Source organism: Mustelus asterias, chromosome 6, assembly GCF_964213995.1.
Source record: "Mustelus asterias chromosome 6, sMusAst1.hap1.1, whole genome shotgun sequence".
NCBI lineage: Eukaryota > Metazoa > Chordata > Chondrichthyes > Carcharhiniformes > Triakidae > Mustelus > Mustelus asterias.
The window spans coordinates 3,795,256-3,820,937 of NC_135806.1; the positions used below are offsets into that span (position 1 = coordinate 3,795,256).

Here is a 25,682-nt window from a genome sequence, read left to right on the forward strand (position 1 = left end):
ACTTCAAATATTTTTGGGAGAATTCCAGCCCCAAGTTGCTAAATCATGTATTCCACACTTCCTGACATTAAAACAATGACTATACTTCTAAAGTATACCAGGCACCGTGAAGCACTTTGGGGTGTTCAGAGGGCACTACAGAAATGAAAATCTTGCAACTTGAAAAATCCCCACCAAATCAGAAGCCTTTGGCCCATGAAAATCCACTCTTTCAAAGGGCTATTTACACTGACTCCAACCACTTCACCTTTGTAAAAATATTCACTGAATCTCGAAGCTCATCAGTAATTCCATCCCCACACTTGCCCCATTCAACTCTGCCATCCCCCCCCCCCCCCCCCCCCCACCCCCACCCCGTCCCCTCCACCACCCCCCCGCCCAACTGGCAAAAAGAAGCACAGTGAACTGGAACCACCAAACTCACTTGCAGCCAGGGACCTCGAGCTCTTCCAGAAAGGAGTCCATATCAACTCAGCCAGAGTGGGAGAGATTCCTGGTCAGCCATACTCAGAGGCGATGCAAACCGCTGCAGTGCTCTGCCACATTAACCATGGACCAATCTAAAGGATGGAGTTTTATCACTTTGACACCACGTGCTGGCTCAGGTGAGAAAACCGGCATGCAGCTCTCCATCTGCCCAGTGACATTTCTCACCAGGTAATTGGTGCGAAGAGGACATCAAACTGGCGGGACGGGGCCGGGAAAAGCCAGCAACGTCGGGAATCACGAGATCGAAAAAAGGCTCCATAACCAAATGAGAAAATGCTGGAAAATCTCAGCAGGTCTGGCAACATCTGAGAGAAAGGAGCTGACATTTCGAGTCCAGGCGACCCTTTGTCAAAGCTAAAAGGCACAGAAAGTGGGAGATATTTATACTGCAGGGAGAGGGAATGAAAGATGAGTCATAGCCACAGAAACCAGGGGAAAGGCTGCTAATGGCAGTCCATAGAGAGAATAAAGGGTGTGAATGTCCAAACGGCAGAGAAGCTGTAAACTGTAACAGATGAAGATGTTTGGGGGGGGGAGGGGGAGGGGAGAAATGGGACAGAGGTACAATATAGAGAAGGGGAAGTGGGCGGGGGTAGAAAAGATAAGGGAAGGGGGATGATGTAGGGGGAAAGAGTGGGGGGAAAGAAAAATGAAGAAAGACAATAAAGAAATAAAAGGTAGACAACAGTAAAAAATTAAATAAAATAGAATGAAAACAAAGGGGTGGAGGTGGGGTAGAGCTAATCATCTGAAGTTGTTGAATTCGATGTTGAGACCGGAAGGCTGTAAAGTGCCCAGCCGGAAGATGAGATGCTGTTCCTCCAGTTTGCGTTGAGCTTCACTGGAACATTGCAGCAAGCCAAGGACAGACATGTGGGTATGGGAGCAGGATCGTGTGTTAAAATGGTAAGCAACCGGAAGGTCAGGGTCCTGATTGCGCACAGACCGAAGGTGCTCAGCAAAGCAATCACCCAGTCTACGCTTGGTCTCTCCGATATAGAGGAGACCATATTGAGAGCAGCGAATACAATAGGCCAAATAGAAAGAGGTGCAAGTGAAACACTGCTTAACCTGGAATGAGTGTTTTGGACCTTGGATGGTGAACATAGAAGAGGTAAAGGGACAGGTGTTACACCTTCTGCCATTGCATGGGAAGGTGCCACGAGTGACAGGAGAGGTGTTGGGTATAGTGGAGGAGTGGACTAGGTTATCCCGGAGGGAACGGTCTCTGCGGAATGCTGACAGAGGGAGTGAAGGGAAGATGTGTTTGGTGGTGGCATCACACTGGAGTTGGTGAAAATGGCAGAGGATTATGTTTTGTATGCGGAGGCTGATGGGGTGAAATGTGAGAACAAGGGGGACTCTATCCTTGTTCTGGGAGGGAGGGGCGGGGGTGAGGGTCGTGGCGCGGGAGATGGACTGCACGCTGTTGAGGGCCCTGTCGACAACTGTGGATAGGAATCCACGGTTGAGGAGAAAGGAGCACATATTAGCCTTTCCCCTTGTTTCTGTGGCTATGACTCATCTTCCATTTCCTCACCCAGCAGTATAAATATCTCCCACTTTCTCTGCCTTTTAGCTTTGACAAAGGGTCATCTGGTCTCGAAACGTCAGCTCTTTTCTCTCCTTGCAGATGCTGCCAGACCTGCTGAGATTTTCTCGCATTTTCTCTTTTAGTTTCAGATTCCAGCATCCGCAGTAATTTGCTTTTATTAAAAAAGACTCCATAATCTCCGATAAGAAACAAACCGCCCCCCCCCTCCAACGCACATGGAGACCTTCTCACATGGGCAACGCTGACCCATGCAGCACCACAGAGGGGGCAGTGCCAGGGGGCTTTGCCAGGTTACAGCCCAGGCATATCCCTCTCCCCCCGGGGGTGGGGGGTCATATTTAACTGTGCCCCCAGCGGGTTCCCTTCACCTGCTTCCCCATTTCAAAAACCTGATGCAAGCCTCGCCCACATGGCGTCACGTGGGGAAGGGGGGGATCCCAATGTGGGGGGGACTATACAGCGGGGAAGCCCTTTAATGATATTATTAGTTTTGTTTCATTTTTTTGATTCTCGTGGGATTTAACGCCCCGTTTGCACCCATGGTGCAACAACCTAGTCAATGTGTTAGCGGTTGCTGACACCCTTTTTGGGTATGGCATCTGTTTATTTATTTATCAGTGTCACAAGTAGGGTTACATTAACACTGCAATGAAGTTACTGTGAAAATCCCCTAGTCACCACATTCTGGCGCCTGCTCGGGTACACTGAGGGAGAATTTAATGTGGCCAATGTACCTAACCAGCACGTCTTTTGGACTGTGGGAGGAAACCAGAGCACCCGGAGGAAACCTGGGGAGAATGTGCAAACTCCACACAGTCACCCAAGCCAGGAATCGAACCCGGGACCCTGGTGCTGTGAGGCAGCAGTGCTAACCACTGTGCCGCCGTGCTTCCCCCTGAAGGAGAAGGAAGGAGATCAACTCCATCCGTTCTTGTTCGGCGTCTGCTCGACATAATCAGTGGTGGGGTGGAGATGAGGGGGTGGGTGGGTGGAGGAATCTTCTAAAATAATAACTAGTCTTACTCAAGGCTGCTTACTTTGAAACCTGTGTCCTTGCGTTTGTCCTTGAAGGTTCAGTTCTTACAATATCACCTCTGCCGTGCCACATTTTACCCTCTTCGCCCTCCATTCTCTTTCCTAAAGTGGTCTTTGATTTGAACTGCCAGAAATCCAAAATTTATTCATTAATCCTTCACGGACAATTCTTTCAGTTACCTGACAGACACAATTTTCTAACTGCACACTTTTCTATCCCGCTTAATGGTCATTCCCGAGACAGTTCCCTTCCTCTGGTTTCGGGTAAGTTTCTTCTCAGATCTCTCAGCTTCTTTCATCTCCATCAGTTTGACCCCTTGTGGTTGCAGTTTCCACCCACAGTTGTTGCAATGATTTCATTACATCGTTACATTCCACACACCGCGGGGGAAAGCTTAACTTCACGGATTGCTGGGAGTTTGAATACTCTCACGTCCTCTCTAACCTTCCCTCCTTGTTTTAATTTAAAACATTAATTGGAATTTTTTGATTTGATTTATTATTGTCACGTGTATTAGTATACAGTGACAAGCATTGTTTCTTGCGCGCTATACGGACAATTATGTTTCCAAAGCAAATCTCAGTACATTTTCAGAAAACTATTCCAAATTTTGCACCTGGTACTTTACCTAGGCACGTTCCACTGCTGAGCCAGAACGGCACCCGCTGTCTATTCAATATCCTTGCAGCCCGATGAAGCAAATCTTTCGCCTTTTTCTTAAATTCCATAGCATCTTGGGATGTGTCCTCAGGGTACACCTATAATTAAACAGATGTACAATGGGATATAAAGCAGAGAAACAGGGAACCACCCACTAAAAATAGATACACCCTTGTGAACGTAGTTAGCCTTGTTATATGACTGTAGCCAAACCTGTTTTAAATAACGTGATCTGTTAATTGTAATGCCTCCCACCTAAACAAGATATAACAATGCTGGAGGCACAGTGATGGGTAAACTGACAGAATTATAAAATTAAATTTGGAATTGAGTGAGTGAATGAGGAGCAATTATGAAGTTGTGCAGCACGGTGGCACAGTGATTAGCATTGCTGCCTCACAGTGTCTGGGATCCAGGGAATAAAGAATATTCCCAATGGTGGGGGAGTCCAGAACTAGGGGTCATAGTTTGAGGATAAGGGGGTAAACCTTTTAGGATTGAGGTGAGGAGAAATTTCTTCACCCAGAGGGTGGTGAATGTGTGGAATTCATTACCACAGAAAGTAGATAAGGCCAAAACGTTGCCTGATTTCAAGAAGAAATTAAACATAGCTTTAGGGGCTAAAGGGATCATTGGGATATGATGGGAAAGGGGGGGGGAGGATCAGGATATTGAATTTGATGATCAGTCATGATGAAAATGGGTGGAGCAGGCTCGAAGGGCCGAATGGTCTCCTCCTGCTTCTCGTTTCTATCTTTAATTCTGGCCTCGGGTGTCTGTGTGGAGTCTGCATGTTCTCCCCGTGTCTGTGTGGGTTTCCTCCGGGTGCTCCAGTTTCCTCCCACAGTCCAAAGATGTGTGGGTTAGGTTGATTGGCCATGCTAAATTGACCATTAGTGTTGGGGGAATTAGCAGAGTAATTACTTGGGGTTATAGATATAGGGCCTGGGTGGGATTGTTGTCAGTGCAGGCTTGATGGGCTGAATGGTCTCCTTCTGCCCCTTTTAATTGACACTTCCACCCTGGGAAAAAGCCTCCGTTTTCCACCCTGTCTATACCCTTTCATAATTTTGTAGACCTCTATCAGGTCTCTCCTCAGCTGTCTTTCCAGTGAAAACAATCCTAGTTTATTCAACCTCTCCTTATAGCACAACACCCTCGAGACCAGGCAACATCCTGGTGAATCTTCTTTGCACTCTCTCCGAAGCTTCCATGTCCTTTCCAGTAGTATGGTAACCAGAACTGCACGCAATACTCCAAATGTGGCCTAACCCAGGTTTTATACAGCTGCAACATGATTTCCCAGCTCTTGTACTCAATGCCTCGGCTGATGAAGGCAAGCATGCCATATGCCTTCTTAATCACCTTGGCCTCCTGTGTTGCCACTTTTAGGGAACTGTGGACCTGCACGCCCAGATCCCTCTGTATGTTAGTTTTCCTAAGGGTTCTGCCATTTACAGTATAATTCAGACCTAAATTTGATCCTCCAAAATGCATCACCTCCCATTTGTCCAGATTAAACTCATCCGACATTTCCGTGCCCAAGTCTCCAAACGAACTCTATCCTGTTGTATCCTCTGACAATCCCCGGCACTATCAGCAACTCCGCCAATCTTCATGTCATCTGCAAACTTAATAATCAGGCCACCCATATTTTCCTCCAGATCATTTATATATACTATAAACAACAGAGGTCCCAGCACTGATCCCTGTGGAACACCACTAGCCACAGATCTCCATTCTGAAAAACACCCTTCCACCGCTACTCTCTGTCTTCTATAACCAACAGTAAGGAGTCTAACAACACCAGGTTAAAGTCCAACAGGTTTATTTGGTAGCAAACGCCACTAGCTTTCGGAGCGCTGCTCCTTCGTCACTTTTTCAGTCGTATGGTGCTTTTCCACTTTTCCACTTCTATAACCAAGCCAGTTCTGTATCCATCCAGCCAGCCCACCCCAAATCCCATGTGATTTTAGTTTTTGTACCAGTCTGCCATTATTTATTAAGCTGTTATTTAGCTCAATAGTGAAAAATTATGTCCAAAAAATGGATAGGTGTATTCAGGTCAAATCCATTCTCTTCTCCAACCCCCACCCAAACCCCAAAATGTACCTACCTCCATTCACCAAAATTGTGGAATATGCAGCTGAAAGTTAGTTGCTAAATGTTAATTCTAAAACAAAATTAATTCAATGTTTGTGTTGCAGATTTTTTTAATGGCAACAAGCCCTGGCCTTAATTTTAATAATAATCAGGAATTTATTGGAGTTCAGACTAACCTGATAAAACATTCTCGCCTCCTTGTATCTGCACTCAACAAACCTGGACTGAGAAACCTCCTCTAGAAAATTGGCTATTTCCTTCGGAACATGAATTTCTAGTCCATCAATTGAAGCCAGATGCAGCTCAGGTCTGTAAAAGTTAAAAACAATGTCAGCAAAATAATTTAATGAACCCTTCTCTCTTCTTCCTGTAGGCAGCATTGCTCGAGGTTGCAATGCATAGGTAAGTAAGGCAAGAGACAATATTATAGATCAGTAGCTTTGTCAAGGGCATGTTTTACAAGTACACCCTCAGGCAATGATAAGGTGTGAACATGCTTGGTATGGAATCTCCTTGGCTAATACTGCCCAGCATCACTAGTCCTGTACTTGGATTATAAAGTGGAATTTATTAAAAACAGAGGTTCCACATAGGACCTGTAAATACATTTATTTTTCTTTTCCGCATTATTTTGGTGATAAATTGCAATTTCTCTATTGACTTTCCAAGCCAGGGAAACTAGTTATGATACTGAGTACCGGGCATTCCAGTGGAATAGTTTTAAAAGGTACTCTGCTGTCGACTGACAAAAGTTGCTGCAAATGTGTTGATCCCAAGACTTAATTTATTCCATAAGTGTCTAAATTCTAGAGTTTCTGATCAAGACATTTCAAGTAAGTACATTATCATTAGTGCTAATTAATTCTAATTGTGAATATAGACTAAAGACTAGCGAAGTAGGACTGTTTTGAATACTGTGCATAGTAACGTAAGAAATAGCAATGGACCATTTTTTTATATTCATTCATGGGATGTGGGCGTCGCTGGCTGGGCCAACATTTATTGCTCACCCCTGAGGACATTTAAGAGTCAACCATATTGCTGTGGGTCTGGAGTCACATGTAGGCCAGACCAGGTAAGGACGGTAGATTTCCTTTCCTAAAGGACATTAATGAACCAGATGGGTTTTTATAAATTTTTAAAGTTTATTTATTAGTGTCACAAGTAGGCTTACATTAATACTGCAATGAAGTTACTATGAAAGTCCTCAAGTCACCACACTTTGGCGCCTATTCGGGTACACTGAGGGAAAATTTAGCATGGCTGATGTACCTAACCAGCATGTCTTTCAGACTGTGGGAGGAAACCAGAGCACCCAGAGGAAACCCACGCAGACACGGGGAGAACATGCAGACTCTGCACAGACAGTGACCCAAGCCGGGAATCGAATCTGGGTCCCTGGTGCTGAGGCAGCAATGCTAACCACTGTGCCACTTTATGACAGTTGACAATGGTTTCATGGTCATCATTGGACTTTCTTTTTAAATTACAGATTTTTATTGAATTCAAATTTCACCATCTGCCACGGTGGAATCTGAACCCAGATCCCCAGAACATTACCCTGGGGTTTCTGGATTACTAGTCAGGTGACAATACCACTATGCCATTGCCTCTCCTTCTGGCCCTATAGCCATTTCATACAATCAGGGCTGATCCTCAACCTTAACTCCACTTTCTCGCCCAATATCTCTTGTTCCCTTGAGAGTCCAAATACCTATTGGTATTAGCCTTGGATAGACAACAGGACGGAACATCCACCACTCTCTGCATGATATTAATCTCCGTGATGCCAATTTACTTTGTTTTAGATTTCTATACTTCTGAGTGTAGAAATCTCACATCTCAGACCACATGCTGAGCCCTTATCCTGAGAAACCACCTTGGGTTTGGACTCTCCAACCAGAGAAAATAGCCTCTTAGCATCTCTTTTGTCAAGCCTTCTCAGAATCTTATGCATATCTGAAAACCTCCAATCAAGGATAGCAACTGAGAATATTTAATGGAAGAATGCTTGAAAATACACTGGCAATGGAGGCGGCAATGGCCTAGTGGTATTATCACTGCACTATTAATCCAGAAACTCAGCTAATGTTCTGGCGACCCGGGATCGAAACCCACCGCAGCAGATGATGGAATCTGAATTCAATAAAAAATATCTGAAATTAAGAATCTACTGATGATCGTGAAACCATTGTCGATTGTCGGAAAAACCCAACTGGTTCACTAATGTCCCTTTAGGGAAGGAAATCTGCCGTCCTTACCTGGTCTGGCCTACATGTGATTCCAGAGCCACAGCAATGTGGTTGACTCTCAACTGTCCTTGGACAACTAGGGATGGACAATAAATGCTGGCCAGCCAGCGATGCCCATGTCCCACGAATGAATAAAAAAATCACTGTGATGCCAATTTGAAACCCACATCTCATGTAGTAAATATAAAATTTGATCTATTCAATCACCATAGATCAATAATCCTGCTGGAGATGATGCATGAATAGTTTCTAACAAAACATTAACATAGCTGAGTGGAAAAATCTATTTACAATCTCATGATTTCTCAGTTGCTTACTTGGTTAAATACCATCACAAGGTTAAAAACGAACATAGGTTAAAGTCCATGCAAAACGTATGTTTATTTAAATATATGGTCCAAATAAGATGGAATAGATTATAGGTTGCTTGGAAGCATAAGGCTATATCATTGCATTGATACTGAGTACTTAAATGAAGTCCCGAGGTGTTTGCTATTCTATCTTTACCTCCCTCACTAATTCACAAGACTTGTATAGATTTAGCTACCAGTCTTTTCAAATGTTAATGGTGACCTACACTTATATCTTCTGGCCTTCAGGTGGGCCTCTCAGTGACAGTTCCAAAAGTATTTCATTGGCTGTGAAGCACTTTGGGATGTCCTGAGGTTCTGAAAGGCACTGAAGAGGTGCAGGCCCTTTTCTATTGGCAAAAGAAATCATAGAATCCCTACAGCGCAGAAGCTCGCCATTCGGCCCATCGAGTCTGCACTGACCACAATCCCATCCAGGCCCTATTCCCATAAACTCACGTATTTAACCTGCTAACCCCCTGACACTAGGATCAATACAGCATGGCCAATCCACCTAACCTACACATCTTTGGAATGTGGAATGTGGGAGGAAACTGGAGCACCGGGACAAAACCCATGCAGACATGGGGAGAATGTGCAAACTCCCACACAGTGACCCGAGGCCAGAATTGAACCCGGATCCCTGGCGCTGTGAGGCAGCAGTGCTAACCATTGTGCTGCCCAAAATGATGGTATTGTGTTCCAGATTTATTAAATTAGATTTAAATTAGCTGATTTGTTGGGTTTTGAACCTGTGTCCCCAGTGTATTAGCCTGGGTCTCTGGATTACTAGCCCAGTGACGTTACCACGTCACCATCGCCTCCCCAGGTCTACAGAGGTTAGTTTCCCTGCGTCTTATCAAACAATCTTGATTTCAACCAGCAGCCCATCTCTTACGAGTCTCGGATCACCTGGTGTCCACTTACTTGCTGTAGGCTCCAGGGTAACGCCCAAAATGCAGCTTTCGGAAGTGCACAAATTTTTTGTCTGCGTTTTGCTTGAGCCGCAGCTGTCCGTGCCACAGGAAGTTTCCACTCCTCTCGTAAAATATCACCAGGTGGATGGCGTGATTCTGCAGCTTAAAGATGTAGTGCAATGGAATTTCTGTACCAGAAAGACCATCCATTCCAGCCAGCCTTGGGTCCTTACCACTCAACTCCATCCACTGAAAACCCTCCTCTTCAGCTTCTTTCTTCAGGAACACCTTAGAAGATTTCAAAATAAATTATTTAGTAAGTGTTAGAGGGGTTCAGAAAGCCCTGAGATTTTAAAAACGACTAAGATTCGTAAACAGGAGAAATTAACTTAGAATAAGGACCATAATGTGCCTTATACTTATTGTATACAAAGGTACTACTTGCATAGATGCTCACATAATTACTGCCATGGAAATTAAACATATATTTTAGAACATAGAACAGTACAGCACAGAACAGGCCCTTCGGCCCACGATGTTGTGCCGAGCTTTATCTGAAACCAAGATCAAGCTATCCCACTCCCTATCATCCTGGTGTGCTCCATGTGCCTATCCAATAACCGCTTAAATGTTCCTAAAGTGTCTGACTCCACTATCACTGCAGGCAGTCCATTCCACACCCCAACCACTCTCTGCGTAAAGAACCTACCTCTGATATCCTTCCTGTATCTCCCACCACGAACCCTATAGTTATGCCCCCTTGTAATAGCTCCATCCACCCGAGGGAATAGTCTTTGAACGTTCACTCTATCTATCCCCTTCATCATTTTATAAACCTCTATTAAGTCTCCCCTCAGCCTCCTCCGCTCCAGAGAGAACAGCCCTAGCTCCCTTAACCTTTCCTCATAAGACCTACCCTCCAAACCAGGCAGCATCCTGGTAAATCTCCTCTGCACTCTTTCCAGCGCTTCCACATCCTTCTTATAGTGAGGTGACCAGAACTGCACACAATATTCCAAATGTGGTCTCACCAAGGTCCTGTACAGTTGCAGAATAACCCCACGGCTCTTAAACTCCAACCCCCTGTTAATAAAAGCTAACACACTATAGGCCTTCTTCACAGCTCTATCCACTTGAGTGGCAACCTTTAGAGATCTGTGGATATGGACCCCAAGATCTCTCTGTTCCTCCACAGTCTTCAGAACCCTACCTTTGACCCTGTAATCCACATTTAAATTAGTCCTACCAAAATGAATCACCTCACATTTATCAGGGTTAAACTCCATTTGCCATTTTTCAGCCCAGCTTTGCATCCTATTTTAGATTTGAACAAGTATTTTTGAATGTATTGTGCACCTTGGCCAAAATGCAAACTGCCCTGAAGCATAATGGGAAGAGTAAACTTGACAGGCCACATTCTTGGGAACAATAAACCACAGAATACATTTATGTTATCAGAAAAATCATGGAGAGTTCAAATTCTCATACTTTAGAAAATGAATAGAAGTATTCACAAAGTATATAAAATATTCAATTCCTACTGATAATACGGCAGAAAGAGGTGATGGGAATGTCACCTTTTCAACTCTGCGGCTTATGGTGAGAAAGCAACCTTTGAACCTTACGGATTTATGGAAGTGAGGTTGCTTAGCAACAGCGGGTAGGAACTTCTGGGTCCTCGAGACCAATTAATTCCTAATTCTGCTGGAAGGTAGGATGCAATTGGCCAAGGTAAATAAAGTGTACTTATGCGATTGGAGCATCCAGTTAGGATGCTGTAAACCTCTATGACTCTATTTACATGGGTACGATGGGTATAGAGGGATATGGGCCAAATGTGGGCAATTGGGACTAGCTTAGGGCTTTAAAAAAAAAGGGCAGCATGGACAAGTTGGGCCGAAGGGTTTGTTTCCATGCTGTGAACCTCTATGACTCTATGACAGGGTAGGCGGGAGAACTTAAGTTTCAAAAATGTATAACCATTTTGCCATTGCATTATAAACTTCAGAAAGGAGTTCTCAAGTCCGGCTGCCTTTCTCCCGACACATGTTGGTCAATAAATACGTCTTTAACCAGCATACTGTTGTTCGCGAGTCTTTGTGTTTAGCTGGGTTCAGCTCAATACTTAGTACCTGAGAGAAAAACCCCACTTCAGTAAGTGATAACATACAAAATCAGTCTGTATTTTCAAACATTGTTTGATTTCATATGGTTAAAACTGGTGCAAGAGGTTCCTCTTCATCCACTGAAGCGACTGGGCAAATTAGATTAGGATTAATGTTGACTGTGAAGGTAGCTTAAATCTAATGTGTAATGAACTTTAGTTAGACAGAAGCGAATAAAAAGATATAAATCAGATCAAAATAAATATCTGTCACCAGCACATTTTTTTAAAAATCAATAATTTCAACACATTGAATGGCATGGCGGCACAGTGGCACTGCTGCCTCACAACGCCAGGGACCCGGGTTCAATTCCGGCCTCCGGTCACTGTCTGTGTGGAGTTTGCATGTTCTCCCTGTGTTTGTGTAGGTTTTCTCAGGGTGCTCCGGTTTCCTCCCACAGTCCAAAGATTTGCTGGTTAGGTGGATTGACCATGCTAAATTTCCCCTTAGTGTCCCAAGATGTGTAAATTAGACGGATTAGCCATGGGAAACGTGCGGGTGAAGGGGCCTGGGTAAAATACTCTGTCAGAGTCGATGCAGACTTGATGGCCTCTTCTGCACTGTAGTGATTCTATGATGAAGAAAAGCATGTTTCAAAGTTATAGGGTGCCCTTTCTCACTGCAGGCATCCAACATGAGGTTCTCAAATGAGCAGAAGCTTTGGGCTGCCAAACAGGTGTAGTTAGTCCAGGCAACTCACTTCACTTCAAAATTAGTAAGTATTCCCCTCAAGTTTGTTTCATAATTGTTCAAAACCCTCAGTTAGAAATTAAACATTGCTTCAATAAATCATCCCTTTTCAGCAGGTGGAATCTGAGTTGTAAATGGATGTTGAACTCTATAACACTTGACAGATATTAAAGAATTATGCACTTATTCTTCACTGAAGGAATTTCTGATTTGATTAATTTTATCTCAAAGCATTATCTCAAAAAGATCCCTCCTTCATCCTCTGCACAATTGAAAGCATAGCTTCCCGCAGGGAATAACCAAGTGAAGTCAGTTTCGAAAATCCGAAGGTACCAGTCACATTAAAACTTTATTCACAAATATAATGTGCATGGTTATAATTTAAACATGAAAGTATCTGTCACATATATATCATCAGGTCATAAAGCATGGAGTAAGAAAAGGCCATTCAGCCCTTTTCATTTTTTAAAAATGTATTAATCAATGGGATGTGGGCGTCGCTGGCTGGGCCAGTATTTATTGTCCATCCGTAATTTCCCTTCAGAGGGTATTGCTGAGCTGCCTTCTTGATCTGCTTCAGTCCATGTGATGTAGGTACATCCACAGTGCTGTTGGGAAGAGATTCTTAGCATTTTGACACGGCAACTGAAGGAATGATGATATAGTTCCAGGGATCAGGCTATTGAGTTGGATGGTCAGCCATGATCATGGTGAATGGTGGAGCAGGCTCGAAGGGCCGAATGGTCTCCTCCTGCTTTTACTTTCTATGTTTCCTGTGTAAATCAGGATGGCGTGTGGCACCATATCGCACCTCTTCCTACATCAACTGCTATAGAAATACAAGCCCTGTCTATTAGAAGAAAATAAGATAATTGCATGACTGGAGGTATTGGCACTTACTTCATTTTTCCAAAATTTGTCCAATAGTGCAAACGTGGTGAACTCCCTCGGTGCACACAGATACTTGCAGGTCAGCCCACTGCCTGTGCTTTCCTCATGGCGAACATTCTCATTCATTCGCCCCAAAACCAAAGGATCAATGAGGTATAAAGGAATGTTGTGGACCGATACCAAAGCAAGAAACTTTTTGACCACTTTCTAGGAAAGAACATACGTTCAGCATTAAAAAGTTACCAACAAAGCGCTGTCCACAGTTAATAAAAGCAGGAAATCCTTTGTACAAAACGAGTGTGGCTTCTTTGGTCAAACAAATGATCCCCAGGTTTACTGGCTGTGGGGTGCTGGGAGACTACGGGCATTCGAGTTGAATCAAAGACCAAACGTGAGCTACAGAGGGCAGTACATGGTGGTGCCAGCCTTGATGTTAAAGAGGCAGAGTCAGAGTCTAATAGGCAGAAAGGTTCAGGGAACAGGCAGAAGTAGCTAACCTTCAAATTTAACAAATATATTTATGTTGTGATGAATGAATTGATAGATAGGAGTCTTTCCTATCTTTGCTCATTCGGTGGGCAAAACTCATTTACATCAGGCTGCAGATAGGAATGCATAATTACATAGAGCAGGAACAGCATAAACCAGCTTGCTCTCAAACCCTGCAGAGATCATGCATCTCCATCCTGCTGGGGGAAGAACACGGAAACAAGGTCATCTGGCCAATTTTATTCAAGTTGCCATCCAACTCCAGTTCCAGGCGGAGGCATGGCCACCACTCCAAGTGGATTCGGAAGTCTCATCATCAGGTTTTGCACATTTCAGCCGAGTCAGAATTCACCACAGTAATTAGCAATCTTGTCAGAGAAGTGTTGGGGGAAGGCAGTGGATTGGGGGCAAGAGAGGGATATGGGTGTTAGGGAAATGAACAGTAAAAGTCATTGGGATGGGTGGAGAGACAGACTCCAAAACTCTTTGTGGAATAGTCTGCCATTTAACAGGATTTACAAACTAGGAGCAGGAACAAACCTTACAACCCTGTGAACCAGCTCTGACATTCCGAAAAATCCTGGCTGCCCCTCTGTCAACTCCACTTTCTCACCCTAACCCCACATTCCTTGATTCCCTTAGTGTCCAAAAATCTAAAACACTTCAATTTTGAATAAATACAATGACTGAGCATTAACAATCTGTGGGGTAGAGAATTCTAAAGATTCCCAAACCTGGGTGAAGACATTTCTCTTCCTCATAGCTTGGAATGGCTGAATCCCCACCCTCAGATTATATCCCTTTGTTGTCAACTCTCCAGCTAGGGGTATCAGCCTCTCAGCAACTACCCTGTAAAACTTTCAGAGTTCTACGTTTCAATGCAATCACTGCTTATTCTAACTCACAGGGAAAGTAGGCCCATTCCACCCAATCTCTCCTTCTCGGTCAACCCTCACATCCCAGGGATTTGAAAGTGGTGTTTGGAACAAAAATGGGTTATAAAAGTATCCTAGCCAATGTTCTTATCTCATTGCAGAAACAGACGAATACATTTCACAGCAGTTTGCAAGATCATGCGCGTAAAAAGATAGCTATGCCTACATAACAGCAGTAACTACACTTGAAAGCCACTCGCGAGAGAAAATGCTGGAAAATCTCAGCAGATCTGGCAGCACCAGTAAGGAGAGAAAAGAGCTGACGTCTCGAGTCCAGATGGCCCTTTGTCAAAGCTTTGTCAAAGGGTCATCTGGACTCGAGACGTCAGCTCTTTTCTCTCCTTACAGATGCTGCCAGGCCTGCTGAGATTTTCCAGCGTTTTCTCTTTTGGTTTCAGATTCCAGCATCCGCAGTAATTTGCTTTTACTTGAAAGCCGCTCATTGTATGTAAAACATGTTAGAACATCTCAAAGATGCGAAAGGCACCAGTATAACTACAAGTTCTTTCCTTAATTCGTCTCTGCCAGGACCTATTCAGAATTACAAAACAGAACAGCAATGAAGTCTAAATGATGTACATACCCAGTGCACACTCTCTTCCATGGAATAACTTCCTTTGAAATCAGAAATGTCTTCCCCATTCTAAAATAAACCAACACAACAAAATATTCCTTGTAAATCTTAATGTATGTACATGACATAGACATCCTTCTCCCCTATGTACTCTATGAATGGTATGTTTTGTCTGTATAGAGCGCAAGAAACTACACTTTTCACTGTATCCCAATACATGTGAAAATAATAAATCAAATCAAATAGTACAGCCTATAAACAGGTTCATCTCGGGATTCAGATGGTTTTTGAGAGTTTTTCTAGTCTGGGCTCTGTAGAACAGTTGGGTTTCGGGAACAAGATGTGAAAAGGACTTCAGGGATATGAAAAATATTTGACTTTCCTTGTTAAGCTATATTAATGTTAAAGCAGCCTCTAATGGCAGAAGGAGCTCATTGCGCTTCCCACTTATACCTGTCCATGAGACTTTGCAGAACACTGTTTTTGCTTCCAGTCCTACAGCTCAGGTGAAATTTTCAATTTCTTTCAGAAATGTCTCGGACGACCACAACAGGCTGCCTATCTATCACGATAAGCAGAACCTGCTCAACATTCAGAACTTAAAAAGATGCAGAGTATCTTCTCAAAAAATACTGGCAGCGAAAGCTAAAGTGAATAATATTGCATTTATTCATTACCTATTCAATGAATAGAACATAATTACAAATGCAATATTTAATCCTGCCCATCTTTCAATGCCTCGCCAAGAAACATACAAGACAAAAAAGGCAAGTGACCTTCCAGCCTGGAACAGGCGAGAATTTATAACAAGGATACGATAGTGACCTTTCCTTGTGATCTCCCCTTCATGCAGGAGAAAGGTGGTAACTGCTCATTGGAACCCCACAGAAAAACAGCCCAGATCAGTAACTCCGAGAACAACCCACACGATACCACACACCGTCGTCACGCAATGATAGAAATATGTAAAAACCAATGTGCTGTCCAAATGATTTTCTTTTAATGTAGCATAAATAAAATATTCTAATAGTCAAAATAATTTGAAAAAATAATGAAATGCAGAGGACTACCCAATTCCCATATCTGTGGTCAGCCCATCTGTCCATTTCTGAAACAATATAGTTTTAAAATGAAACGTTAAAGTTTATTTATTTGTCACAAGTAAGGCTTACATTAACACTGCAATGAAGTTACTGAGAAATTCCCCAAGTCGCCACACTCCGGTGTCTGTTCAGGTCAATGCACCTAACCAGCATGTCTTTCAGACTGTGGGAGGAAACCGGAGCACCCGGAGGAAACCCACGCAGACACAGGGAGAATGTGCAAACTCCACACAGACAGTGACCCAAGCCGGGAATCGAACCCAGGTCCCTGACCCTGTGAGGCAGCAGTGCTAACCACTGTGCCACCATGCCGCCCCATTTTGTACAATTTATAGGTGGGATTCATGTGGCAGGCTCAACAGCATCTACAATTGCATTAGTTGATTTAAAATATACATTTTGAAAGGCAATATCCTCAGATGAAGACATGGCTGGAATGTTACTGGCACACCCACCCCGATTCTGCTTGCAGAACGGAATTCTCTGTTGGTCTCAGGTGGGATTTTACAAGTCTCGCCTGAGCAAGATCGTTAAATACCAGCCACGGAATTTAAATTTAAAAAATACAGAACAATAAATATTTTCTTTTGAAAAATGGCAATGGAGCTGAAATTGCTGCAGGTGTGGTACAGTTTCAACTCTTCACCCCAGAAATACAGCAGGTTCGATCCCCAATCTGTGTCTAGTCAGTTAAGCTCAGCTGGACAATTGTGAGATGCTAAGACTGGCCTGGTGTCTAAGGAAAGACGATTGAAATTGGGCAGGCAATAGCCTAGTGGTTTTATCGCTGGACTATAATCCAGAAACTCAGCTAATGTTCTGGGGACCCGGGGTTCAAATCCCGCCACGGCAGATGGTGGAATTTGAATTCAATAAAAAATATCTGGAATTGAAATGACCATGAAACCATTGTCGGAAAAATCCATCTGGTTCACTAATGTCCTTTCGGGAAGGAAATCTGTCGTCCTTACCTGGTCTGGCCTACATGTGACTCCACAGCCACAGCAATGTGGTTGACTCTCAACTGCTCTCGGGCAACTAGGGGATGGGCAGTAATAAATGAACTACAAGGTGCTGGCTGTTATACAGGATTGTATGTGTGGATACTGAGTGAGATCAGACACCCCTTTTCCAATCAGGATTTAGTGAATCAAAGCGTCATTGTAAAAATAAATAAATTGTACTTGTCCTTGATATTGAAACTATCTTATAATGAGAAATAAAATGTAACTGTGGAAAAGCAGTGTTGCACTTGTTCTGGGACTCCTGCCTTTTAATGTATTTACTTTGTTAGCACCTATTCTACCACCTAGAGGAACAGCAGCAGCAGAGACATGGGAATACCACTATCTCCAGGTTTCCCTCCAAGTCACACAACAGCCCCCCACTTGGAAATACATTGCCGCAGGGGCAAAATTCTGGAGATATCTCGCTCACACCATACAAGAAGGTACCTCACTACCACCTTCTCAAGAGCAAACTGTGGATAAGCAATAAATTCTGGCCTTGCCAGGGACATCCACAAAGATCATTTTATTCACAAAATATGCCGATGATGTACCAAAATGGGGGAATTGTATAATTATCTGGAGTAGAGGAATTGGCACGATGACAGTGGTTAGCACTGCTGCCTCACAGCGCCAGGGACCCGGGTTCAATTCCAGCCTTGGGTCACTGTCTGTGTAGAGTTTGCACATTCTCCGTGTGTCTGTGTGGGTTTCCTCCAGGTGCTCCAGTTTCCTCCCACAGTCCAAAGATGTGCAGATTAGGTGGATTGGCCATGCTAAATTGCCCGTAGTATCCAGGGATGTGTAGGTTAGAGGGATTAGTGGGGTAAATGTGTGGGGATTGTGGGGATAGGGCCTGGGATAGGATTGTTGTCGGTGCAGATTCAATGGGCCAAATGGCCTCCTTCTGCACTGTAGGGATTCTATGAACTGCCCAAAACAAATGGTGTTTGCACTTTTCCTACATTCTTAATAAATTTTTATGTCATAAATTATTAAAATGCTCAATGCCATACTTGCCTTTGATGAAAAGTACTCTTTATAATAATACAGCTGAAACAACAGAAATATAGAACTTATTACAGTCAGAAGAATCAATATGATGGTCTTATTGATTCGAGGCATCGGTCATCACTTATTCTGCCTTCCAACACCTGGAAAAAAATAAAACTGTTCAGAGATAACAGTTGCAAACATTGCTTCAATTGAATCAGACCATCTCACTGCTACCATATCTGACTGGACATGCTTTTACAACAATTTGAATTTACATAGTACCGTTGCCAGAATAAAATATCCCTGGATGATTCACAGCAACATTAGAATACAAAGTTTGATATTGAACCACATAAAAATATTAGGGCAAATGACCAAAATTCTTGGTCAGAGGGGCAGGTTTTAGAGAGCATCTCATGAGGAGGAAAGAAAGAAGCAGCTTAGAGAGGGAATTCCAGAGTTTAGGACCCAGGCAGCTGAAGGCTGGGTCACCACTGGGTAAAAACACTAAAATCAGGGGATGTTTGAGAGGTCAGAATTAGAGGGGCATTCAATATCTCACAGGGTTGCAGGGCTGGACAAGATTACAGAGACAGAGAGAGGCGAGGGCAAGGAGAGGTTTGAAAACAAGAATAATAATTTTGAAAACAAGGTATTACTTAACTGGGAGCCAAATATAGGTCAGCGAGCACAAGGACAATGGTTGAACTGGATTTGCTGCAACTTATGGTTCAGGTAGCAGTTTTGGATGAACTCATTTTAGAGAGTAGAACACAAGGGGCCAGCCAGAAGTCCATAGGAATGGTTGAATCCAGAAGTGACAAGGGTATGGATGAGGGTTTCAGCAACAGATGAACTGAGTGGTAGCAGTGGGTGGTGTCAGGCAGTGTTATGGAAGTGGAAATAGGCAGTCTTAGTGATGGTGCAGATGTTACAGAATCCTTACAGTGCAAAAGGAGGCCATTTGGCACATCAAGCCAGCACCAACAACAATCCCACTCAGGCCCTATCCCCGCATATTTACCCTGCTAATCCCCCTGACACTAAGGAGCAATTTATCATGACCAATCAATCTAACCCGCACATCTTTGGATTGTGGGAGGAAACCGGAGCACCTGGATCAAACCCAAGCAGACACGGGGAGAATGTGCAGACTCCACAGAGACAGTGACCCAAGCTGGGAATTGAATCCAGGTCCCTGGCGCTGTGAGGCAGCAGTGCTAAGCACTGTGCCACCGTGCTGCATATGTGTTTGAATACTGGCAGCAAAATTGCAATCACATGGAATAAACTAAAACATATCTCAATGGATGTATAGTAATGTCATGGGGCTTTAACATGGTCCTTAAAAATTCTGTACCCAAATGTGTTTCATGGCCAGAACTTGGGTGTCAGGAGCATATTTAAAAGTTTATGAATAATACAAGACTTGGAAATATTGCAAAGAGTGAGGAGGTCAGCAGCATGCATCAGGAGAACATAGACTGGTGTAATGGGTATACACATGACAAATGAAATTTAACACACAAGTTTTAACTGATGCATTTTGGAAGGAAGGAACAATGAAGAGGCAATGTAAACTAAATGGAACTTATTTAAATGGATTGTAGGTATGGAGAGACCGGGGGCTGCAGATACACAAATCTGAAGGCAGGACAAGTTGATAAGGTTGTTAAAAACATATGTGACTCTTGGCTTTATGAACTGAAGCAGAGTACAAATACAAATAAATGATGTTACATCTTTACAAATCACTGGTCAGGCCCCGGCTAGAGAACTCTTTCCATTTTCGGGAGAAAATTTTAGGAAGGAGGCTCCTTGGAAAGGGTGCAGAGATTTACTGGAATGATACCAGGTATGAGGAACTTCAGTTAATGTGGAATGGGTGGAGAAACTGGGATCGTTCTTCTTCGAGCAGTGAAGGTTAAAGGAGATTTAATGGAGGTGTTCAAAGTTATAATGGGTTTGGATAGAGTAAATCTGGGGAAATGGGGGAAACTGTTTCCACTGGCAAGAGGGTTGGTAACTGGAGGATACTGATTTAAGATAACCGGAAAAAGATCTAGAGATGAGAAGAAATGTATTTACATTGCAAGATGTTACGATCTTGAACACAATCTCGGAGTGATCGAAGCAAGATTCAATAGCACCCGTCAAAAGGAAATTGGATAAATACTTGAAAAAGAATCATTTCCAGGACTATGGGGAAAGAGCAAGGAGCCTTTCTTCTATATAGGTATGTATGACAGCCAGAATTTCAGAAGTAATGTAGAACAAGCAAGCAACATTCCTGAAAAAGGTCAAAAAACATTTTTTACAGAATTAATTCTGCGATTTATATAAAGGGCCAAGAACAAAATAAGGCCAATCAATCTGCAGAAGTCAGTGGTTAGGTCACAGCAAGTAGTGCACCTCCCCCAGCACACAAAGGATGTTACAGGCAACACAGTGGTTAGCACTGCTGTCTCACAGTGCCAGGGGACCGGGTTCGATTCCTGGCTTGGGGGACTCTCTGTGTGGAGTTTGCACATTCTCCCCGTGTCTGCATGGGTTTCCTCCTGGTGCTCCGGTCTCCTCCCACAGTCCAAAGGACGTGATGGTTAGGTGCATTGGCCATGTTCAATTCTCTCTCTCTGTACCCGAACAGGTGCCAGAGTGTGGCGACTAGGGGATTTTCACAGTAACTTCATTGCAGTGTTAATGTAAGCCTACTTGTGACACTAATAAATAAACTTTTAGATTTACAACAAAGTAGGAGGCCAGTCGGCCCATCATGCTGCGTTGTTTAGCCCCATCCATATTTTGTGTTGGTAACATTAAAGTTGGGGCTTTCCGGCGGTGAATGGGGCTCACCATTGGTTGGCAGTGGGACCTCCCAGTCCTGCCGAAGGCAATGGCATTTGCGTTGCTCGTCTGCTATGTTGTCAGGCACCCACCATAGGGATCTCCTTCGGCAGGACTGGAAGATTTTGCCGATGGGAAGGGACAGAAACTCCCAGCCTAACCCTTGAGTACCTGTCCAGTTCCCTTTTATAATTATTTATGGAATCAACTTCCAGCACTTTCAGGTGCAATGTGCCAGCCCATGACAACGTGCAGTGAAAATATTTTCCACTCTACTCTGGATCTCTTGCTGATAGAAACATAGAAACTAGAAGCAGGAGGAGGCCATTCAGCCCTTCGAGCCTGCTCCACCATTCATCTTGATCATGGATGATCATCAAATTTGATATCTTGTTCCCCATATCCCTTGGTCCTTTTAGCCCCAAAAAATCCTGATGATTTGAAATCTCTAGTTATTGATCCACTTTTCTAAGGGAAGTTTAAGTTTAAAGTTTATTTGTCACAACTAGGCTGACATTAACTAAATAAAAGCAAATTACTGCGGATGTTGGAATCTGAAACCAAAAGGGAAAATGTTGGAAAATCCCAGCAGGTCTGGCAGCATCTGTAAGGAGAGAAAAGAGCTGACGTTTCGAGTCCAGGTGACCCTTTGTCAAAAAGCCAAAGAGGGTGATCTTTGACAAAGGGTCATCTGGACTCGAAACGTCAGCTCTTTTCTCTCCTTACAGATGCTGCCAGACCTGCTGAGATTTTCCAACATTTTCTCTTTAGGCTTACATTAACACTGCAATGAAGTTACTGTGAAAATCCCCTGGTCTCCTCACTCCGGCGCCTGTTTGGAGGGAGAATTTAGCACGGCCAATGCACCCTAACCAGCACGTCTTTCGGACTGTGGGAGGAAACCGGAGCACCCGGAGGAAACCCACGCAGACACGGGGAGAATGTGCAAACTCCACACAGACAGTGACCCGAGCCGGGAATTAAACCCGGGACCCTGGCGCTGTGAGGCAGCAGCACTAACCACTGTGCCACCCCTTCAATGAAATTCCATCAAAACCCCACATTGTCTTCAAAAATATCAGATCAGTTTAAATGATCAGAGGTTGCAGAGTGACTGAAGCCAATCCAGGGGTGGCAGGATGGGCTGAAGGGCCTCTCTCTCTCTCTCTGGGCTGTCAGTCTCTCCAGCAGCAGCTCCTTGCTCCGGGCTCCCAGAGCGGGGACGCTGCAGCCTCTGTCCCGGCTGCAGTGCCGGGGGCCCGGGTTGCTGCTTCATTAAACTGCCCCTCCCTGAGACACTGACCAACAGGGAGTGCACCGGAGCAACACGGGGGGCCCAGACCCAGCCCGGGGATCACTCTGACCGGCTGGATCCCGGGCCCGGGGATCGCTCTGACCGGCTGGATCCCGGGCCCGGGGATCGCTCTGACCGGCTGGATCCCGATCCCACTCCCCTCACCCCGGCCGCTCGGCCCGCTCACCCTGCTGTCCCAGGCCCGCCGCCTCGCGCTCTCTCCCGATCCCGTCTCCTGGCAACGTCACCCCGCCCACACCCACATCGCGCGAGAGCTGCCGCCGCCAATCAGTACAGAGCACCACGGGAGGGGGCGGGACCAGGCTGAGGGGCGGGACCATCGGGAGGAGGCGGGGTCAGTGAGATGGCGGGGTCAGAGTGAGGGGGCGGGGTCAGGGAAAGGGGGCGGGTTTTTTCGTGGGTCTCCTCCGGGTGCTCCGGTTTCCTCCCACAGTCCAAAGATGTGCGGGTTAGGTTGATTGGCCATGCTAAATTGCCCCTTCGTGTCCTGAGATGTTTAGATTAGAGGGATTAGTGGGTAAATGTGTAGGGTTATGGGGGTAGGGCCTGGGTGGGATTGTGGTTGGTGCAGACTCGATGGGCCGAATGGCCTCTTTCTGCACTGTAGGGTTTCTATGATTCTATGGGTCAGGGAAAGGGGGCGGGGTCAGGGTGACCATGGCTTCCAATATCTGGGGAAGGAGATTTTGATTTGATTTATTATTGTCACATGTATTAACATAGAGTGAAAAGTATTGTTTCTTGCGCGCTATACAGACAAAGCACACCGTTCATAGAGAAGGAAAGGGCCTTGCTCAGCCACCAAGGCATCAATGATGTATCTGTTTGATGTATCTGTTGGACTGCCAGTTGTCTGATGTCATTGACAAATGCAATGGCAGCCGAGAATGATCTTTATAAAAAGCGCTTAGCGTTGAAGTGACCTGTCAGAGTTATGACTGCCCTGTATTTGAACCATGCAATGTAAAAACTGATTAACTGAATCTAGAATCATTGAATCGCTACGGTGCAGAAGGAGGCCATTTGGCCCATCGAGTCTGCACTGACCACAATCCCATCCATGTCCTATTCCCGTAACCCCATGTATTTACCCTGCTAGTCCCCCTAGCACGAAGGGGCAATTCAGCATGGCCAATCCATCTAACCCACACAGCTTTGGACTGTCTCTATATATGTTGACAAAATGGTGCAGATGCTGGAAAACTGAAATATATTCAAAACAGGCAATTCTGACAAAAGGCCACATTAATGTTTAAATATTATAAAGAGGGATTGGGAAGAAGTGGACAGCCAGTGCATGTTGTGTAAATTGGCAGAGACCGCACATCACTAATCTAGCTGAAACAAAAACTAGTTTTGCCTATGTTCTACTCTGGATTTCCATGCACAAACTAAAAATCTCCACACGGGGGCACATTGGATTACATGAGAAACAAACAATTGGATTATTGAGCATACGCAGGGTCGCCTTTACAAAGCAGCACTCCCATTGAAGAACTTCATGTGCAGCCGGAGATTCAGGGGCAGAGGTCCAACACACTCACCCTCCTGATAGCATTCCCATCATATGGACTTCCTGGTCAAAGGAAAAGAAAGGAACAGACATGGGTGACATGGTGGCACAGTGGTTAGCACTGCTGCCTCACAGCGCCAAGGACCTGGGTTCAATTCTGGCCTCAGGTGACTATCTGTGTGGAGTTTACATGTTGTCTGCGTGGGTTTTCTCCAGGTGCTCCAGTTTCTTCTCACAGTCCGAATGACGTGCTGGTTAGGTGCATTGGCCGTGCTAAATTCTCTCTCAGTGTACCCAAACAGGAGTTGGAGTGTGGCAATTAGATAACTTCATTGTAGCGTTAATGTAAGCCCACTTGTGATGCTAATAAATAAATTTTAGATTTGTATTTATTTAGCTCTCCATGGCTACTAACATTTCAAATCACCTTACAACCAACAAAATATTTTTTGAAGTGTAATTATTGTTGCAATTTGGAAACATGGCTGCCAATTTACACACAGCAAGTTCTCACCAACAACAGTGTGATAATGAGCATATAATCTGTTTTTGTGATGTTAACTAGGGGGTATATATTGTCCAGTGTCCCAATTTTAACTTCCCACTCTTCTTTGAAAGTAGTGTCATGGGATTGTTTACGTCTACCTGAGCATGCAGAAGGGGAGTCAATTTAACATCCCACCTGAAAGATAGTACTCCAACAGAGCAGCATTCTCTCAGTACTGCACTGGAGTGCCAGCCTTGACTTTTGTACTCAAGCCCTAGAGTGGGACTTGAACCCACAAACCTTGTAGCTCAGCATGCAAAAGTTCTGCCAACTGTGTCACGCTGAAACTTAAAAGTACATTAATTCATAAAATCTTCAGAAGCCTTCTTTTCGGAAAGTGAGTTACTAAAGATAATATTCTGTAGAATTTCATTTTCAGTCAGAAGATGGGGTGGGTTACTTTTTCCAAATATTTTGAAATCTAATTTTATTAGTGAGAAGTGACAGAGAAAAGACATTCCTTATGACCAGAATTTAATGCAGTCTGTCTCAGTGGGGAATGACCAGCCACTAAACTACACGGGAAGGAAGCTGTGTGTTAGTCTGTCAGCAGCCGATAAACCTCCTGCGTGTAAGTTAGTGACAGGAAGGGACCAATGTGAGAAAGTTTTCAGCCTGCAGTGATATGTCAGATAGGTTCATTTAGAGCCACCAGACACCATTAATACTTGTTCCCTCTGTAGCGGCTCAAGGATTTAACGGAACTTGAATGGTTCCCGCATACTACCCTGAAAACTCTTGTCAGGTTTGCTTGCCTTGTGGTGGAGCCGGGGTGGGAGTGGGGTGGGGGAGGGGGGAGGGTCTCATTTACAGGCACTCAATGCCCAATTGAGGGTCCCAGTATCAGAGAGGCGAGTGGCCACTGAAAGCCACCCACCCCGCCCTTGCCTCCAATTCCACTGCCCTTCTCTTCGACATCTTCAACCCCTCCTCCCCCCACAATTCCCATCCTACCCCATTTACCTGCGTCCAGGAATGTAGCGATATTCCCTGATGACGTCCCAGGCATTACTGGCAGCAGCCACCACTTCTCATGGTACTGGCAGCAATGGAGATTGGATGGCCTCTGATTTACCAGCTGCTCTTGTGGTTCGGGAAGTGGAATTTCCCACCCAGGCTCCTAAATCCCTGGGAAGGTCGAGGCTGGCCAATAGTTTCGTTGGGCCTCCCCTACAAAAATGACATGGGGTTCCCACTGGTCCTCCAACTGGTGGGCAAAACTTCCCATTGTTCACATTGTATTCTGGCCTA

General features: G+C 44.5%; 1 protein-coding gene across 4 annotated transcripts in view; it reads right to left on the reverse strand.

Moving 5' to 3' along the window:
* Positions 1-22,645, reverse strand: part of fktn (fukutin) — a 28,707-nt gene extending 6,062 nt beyond the window's left edge. Inside the window, exons 1-8 of one of the 4 annotated variants that reach the window (XM_078213926.1) lie at positions 22,538-22,587; positions 20,301-20,502; positions 18,237-18,370; positions 15,116-15,175; positions 13,118-13,315; positions 9,373-9,650; positions 6,020-6,152; positions 3,709-3,838 (exon numbers count right to left, since the gene is read on the reverse strand). In XM_078213926.1, coding sequence (XP_078070052.1) covers positions 3,709-3,838; positions 6,020-6,152; positions 9,373-9,650; positions 13,118-13,315; positions 15,116-15,175; positions 18,237-18,341 — 904 coding nt within the window. In that variant the 5' untranslated portion in view covers positions 18,342-18,370; positions 20,301-20,502; positions 22,538-22,587. Of the gene's footprint in view, positions 1-3,708; positions 3,839-6,019; positions 6,153-9,372; positions 9,651-13,117; positions 13,316-15,115; positions 15,176-18,236; positions 18,371-20,300; positions 20,503-22,359 lie in introns of all 4 variants that reach the window. The other 3 variants (XM_078213925.1, XM_078213929.1, XM_078213928.1) reach the window with 3 other exon arrangements.
* Between the last annotated feature and the right edge of the window lie 3,037 nt (positions 22,646-25,682).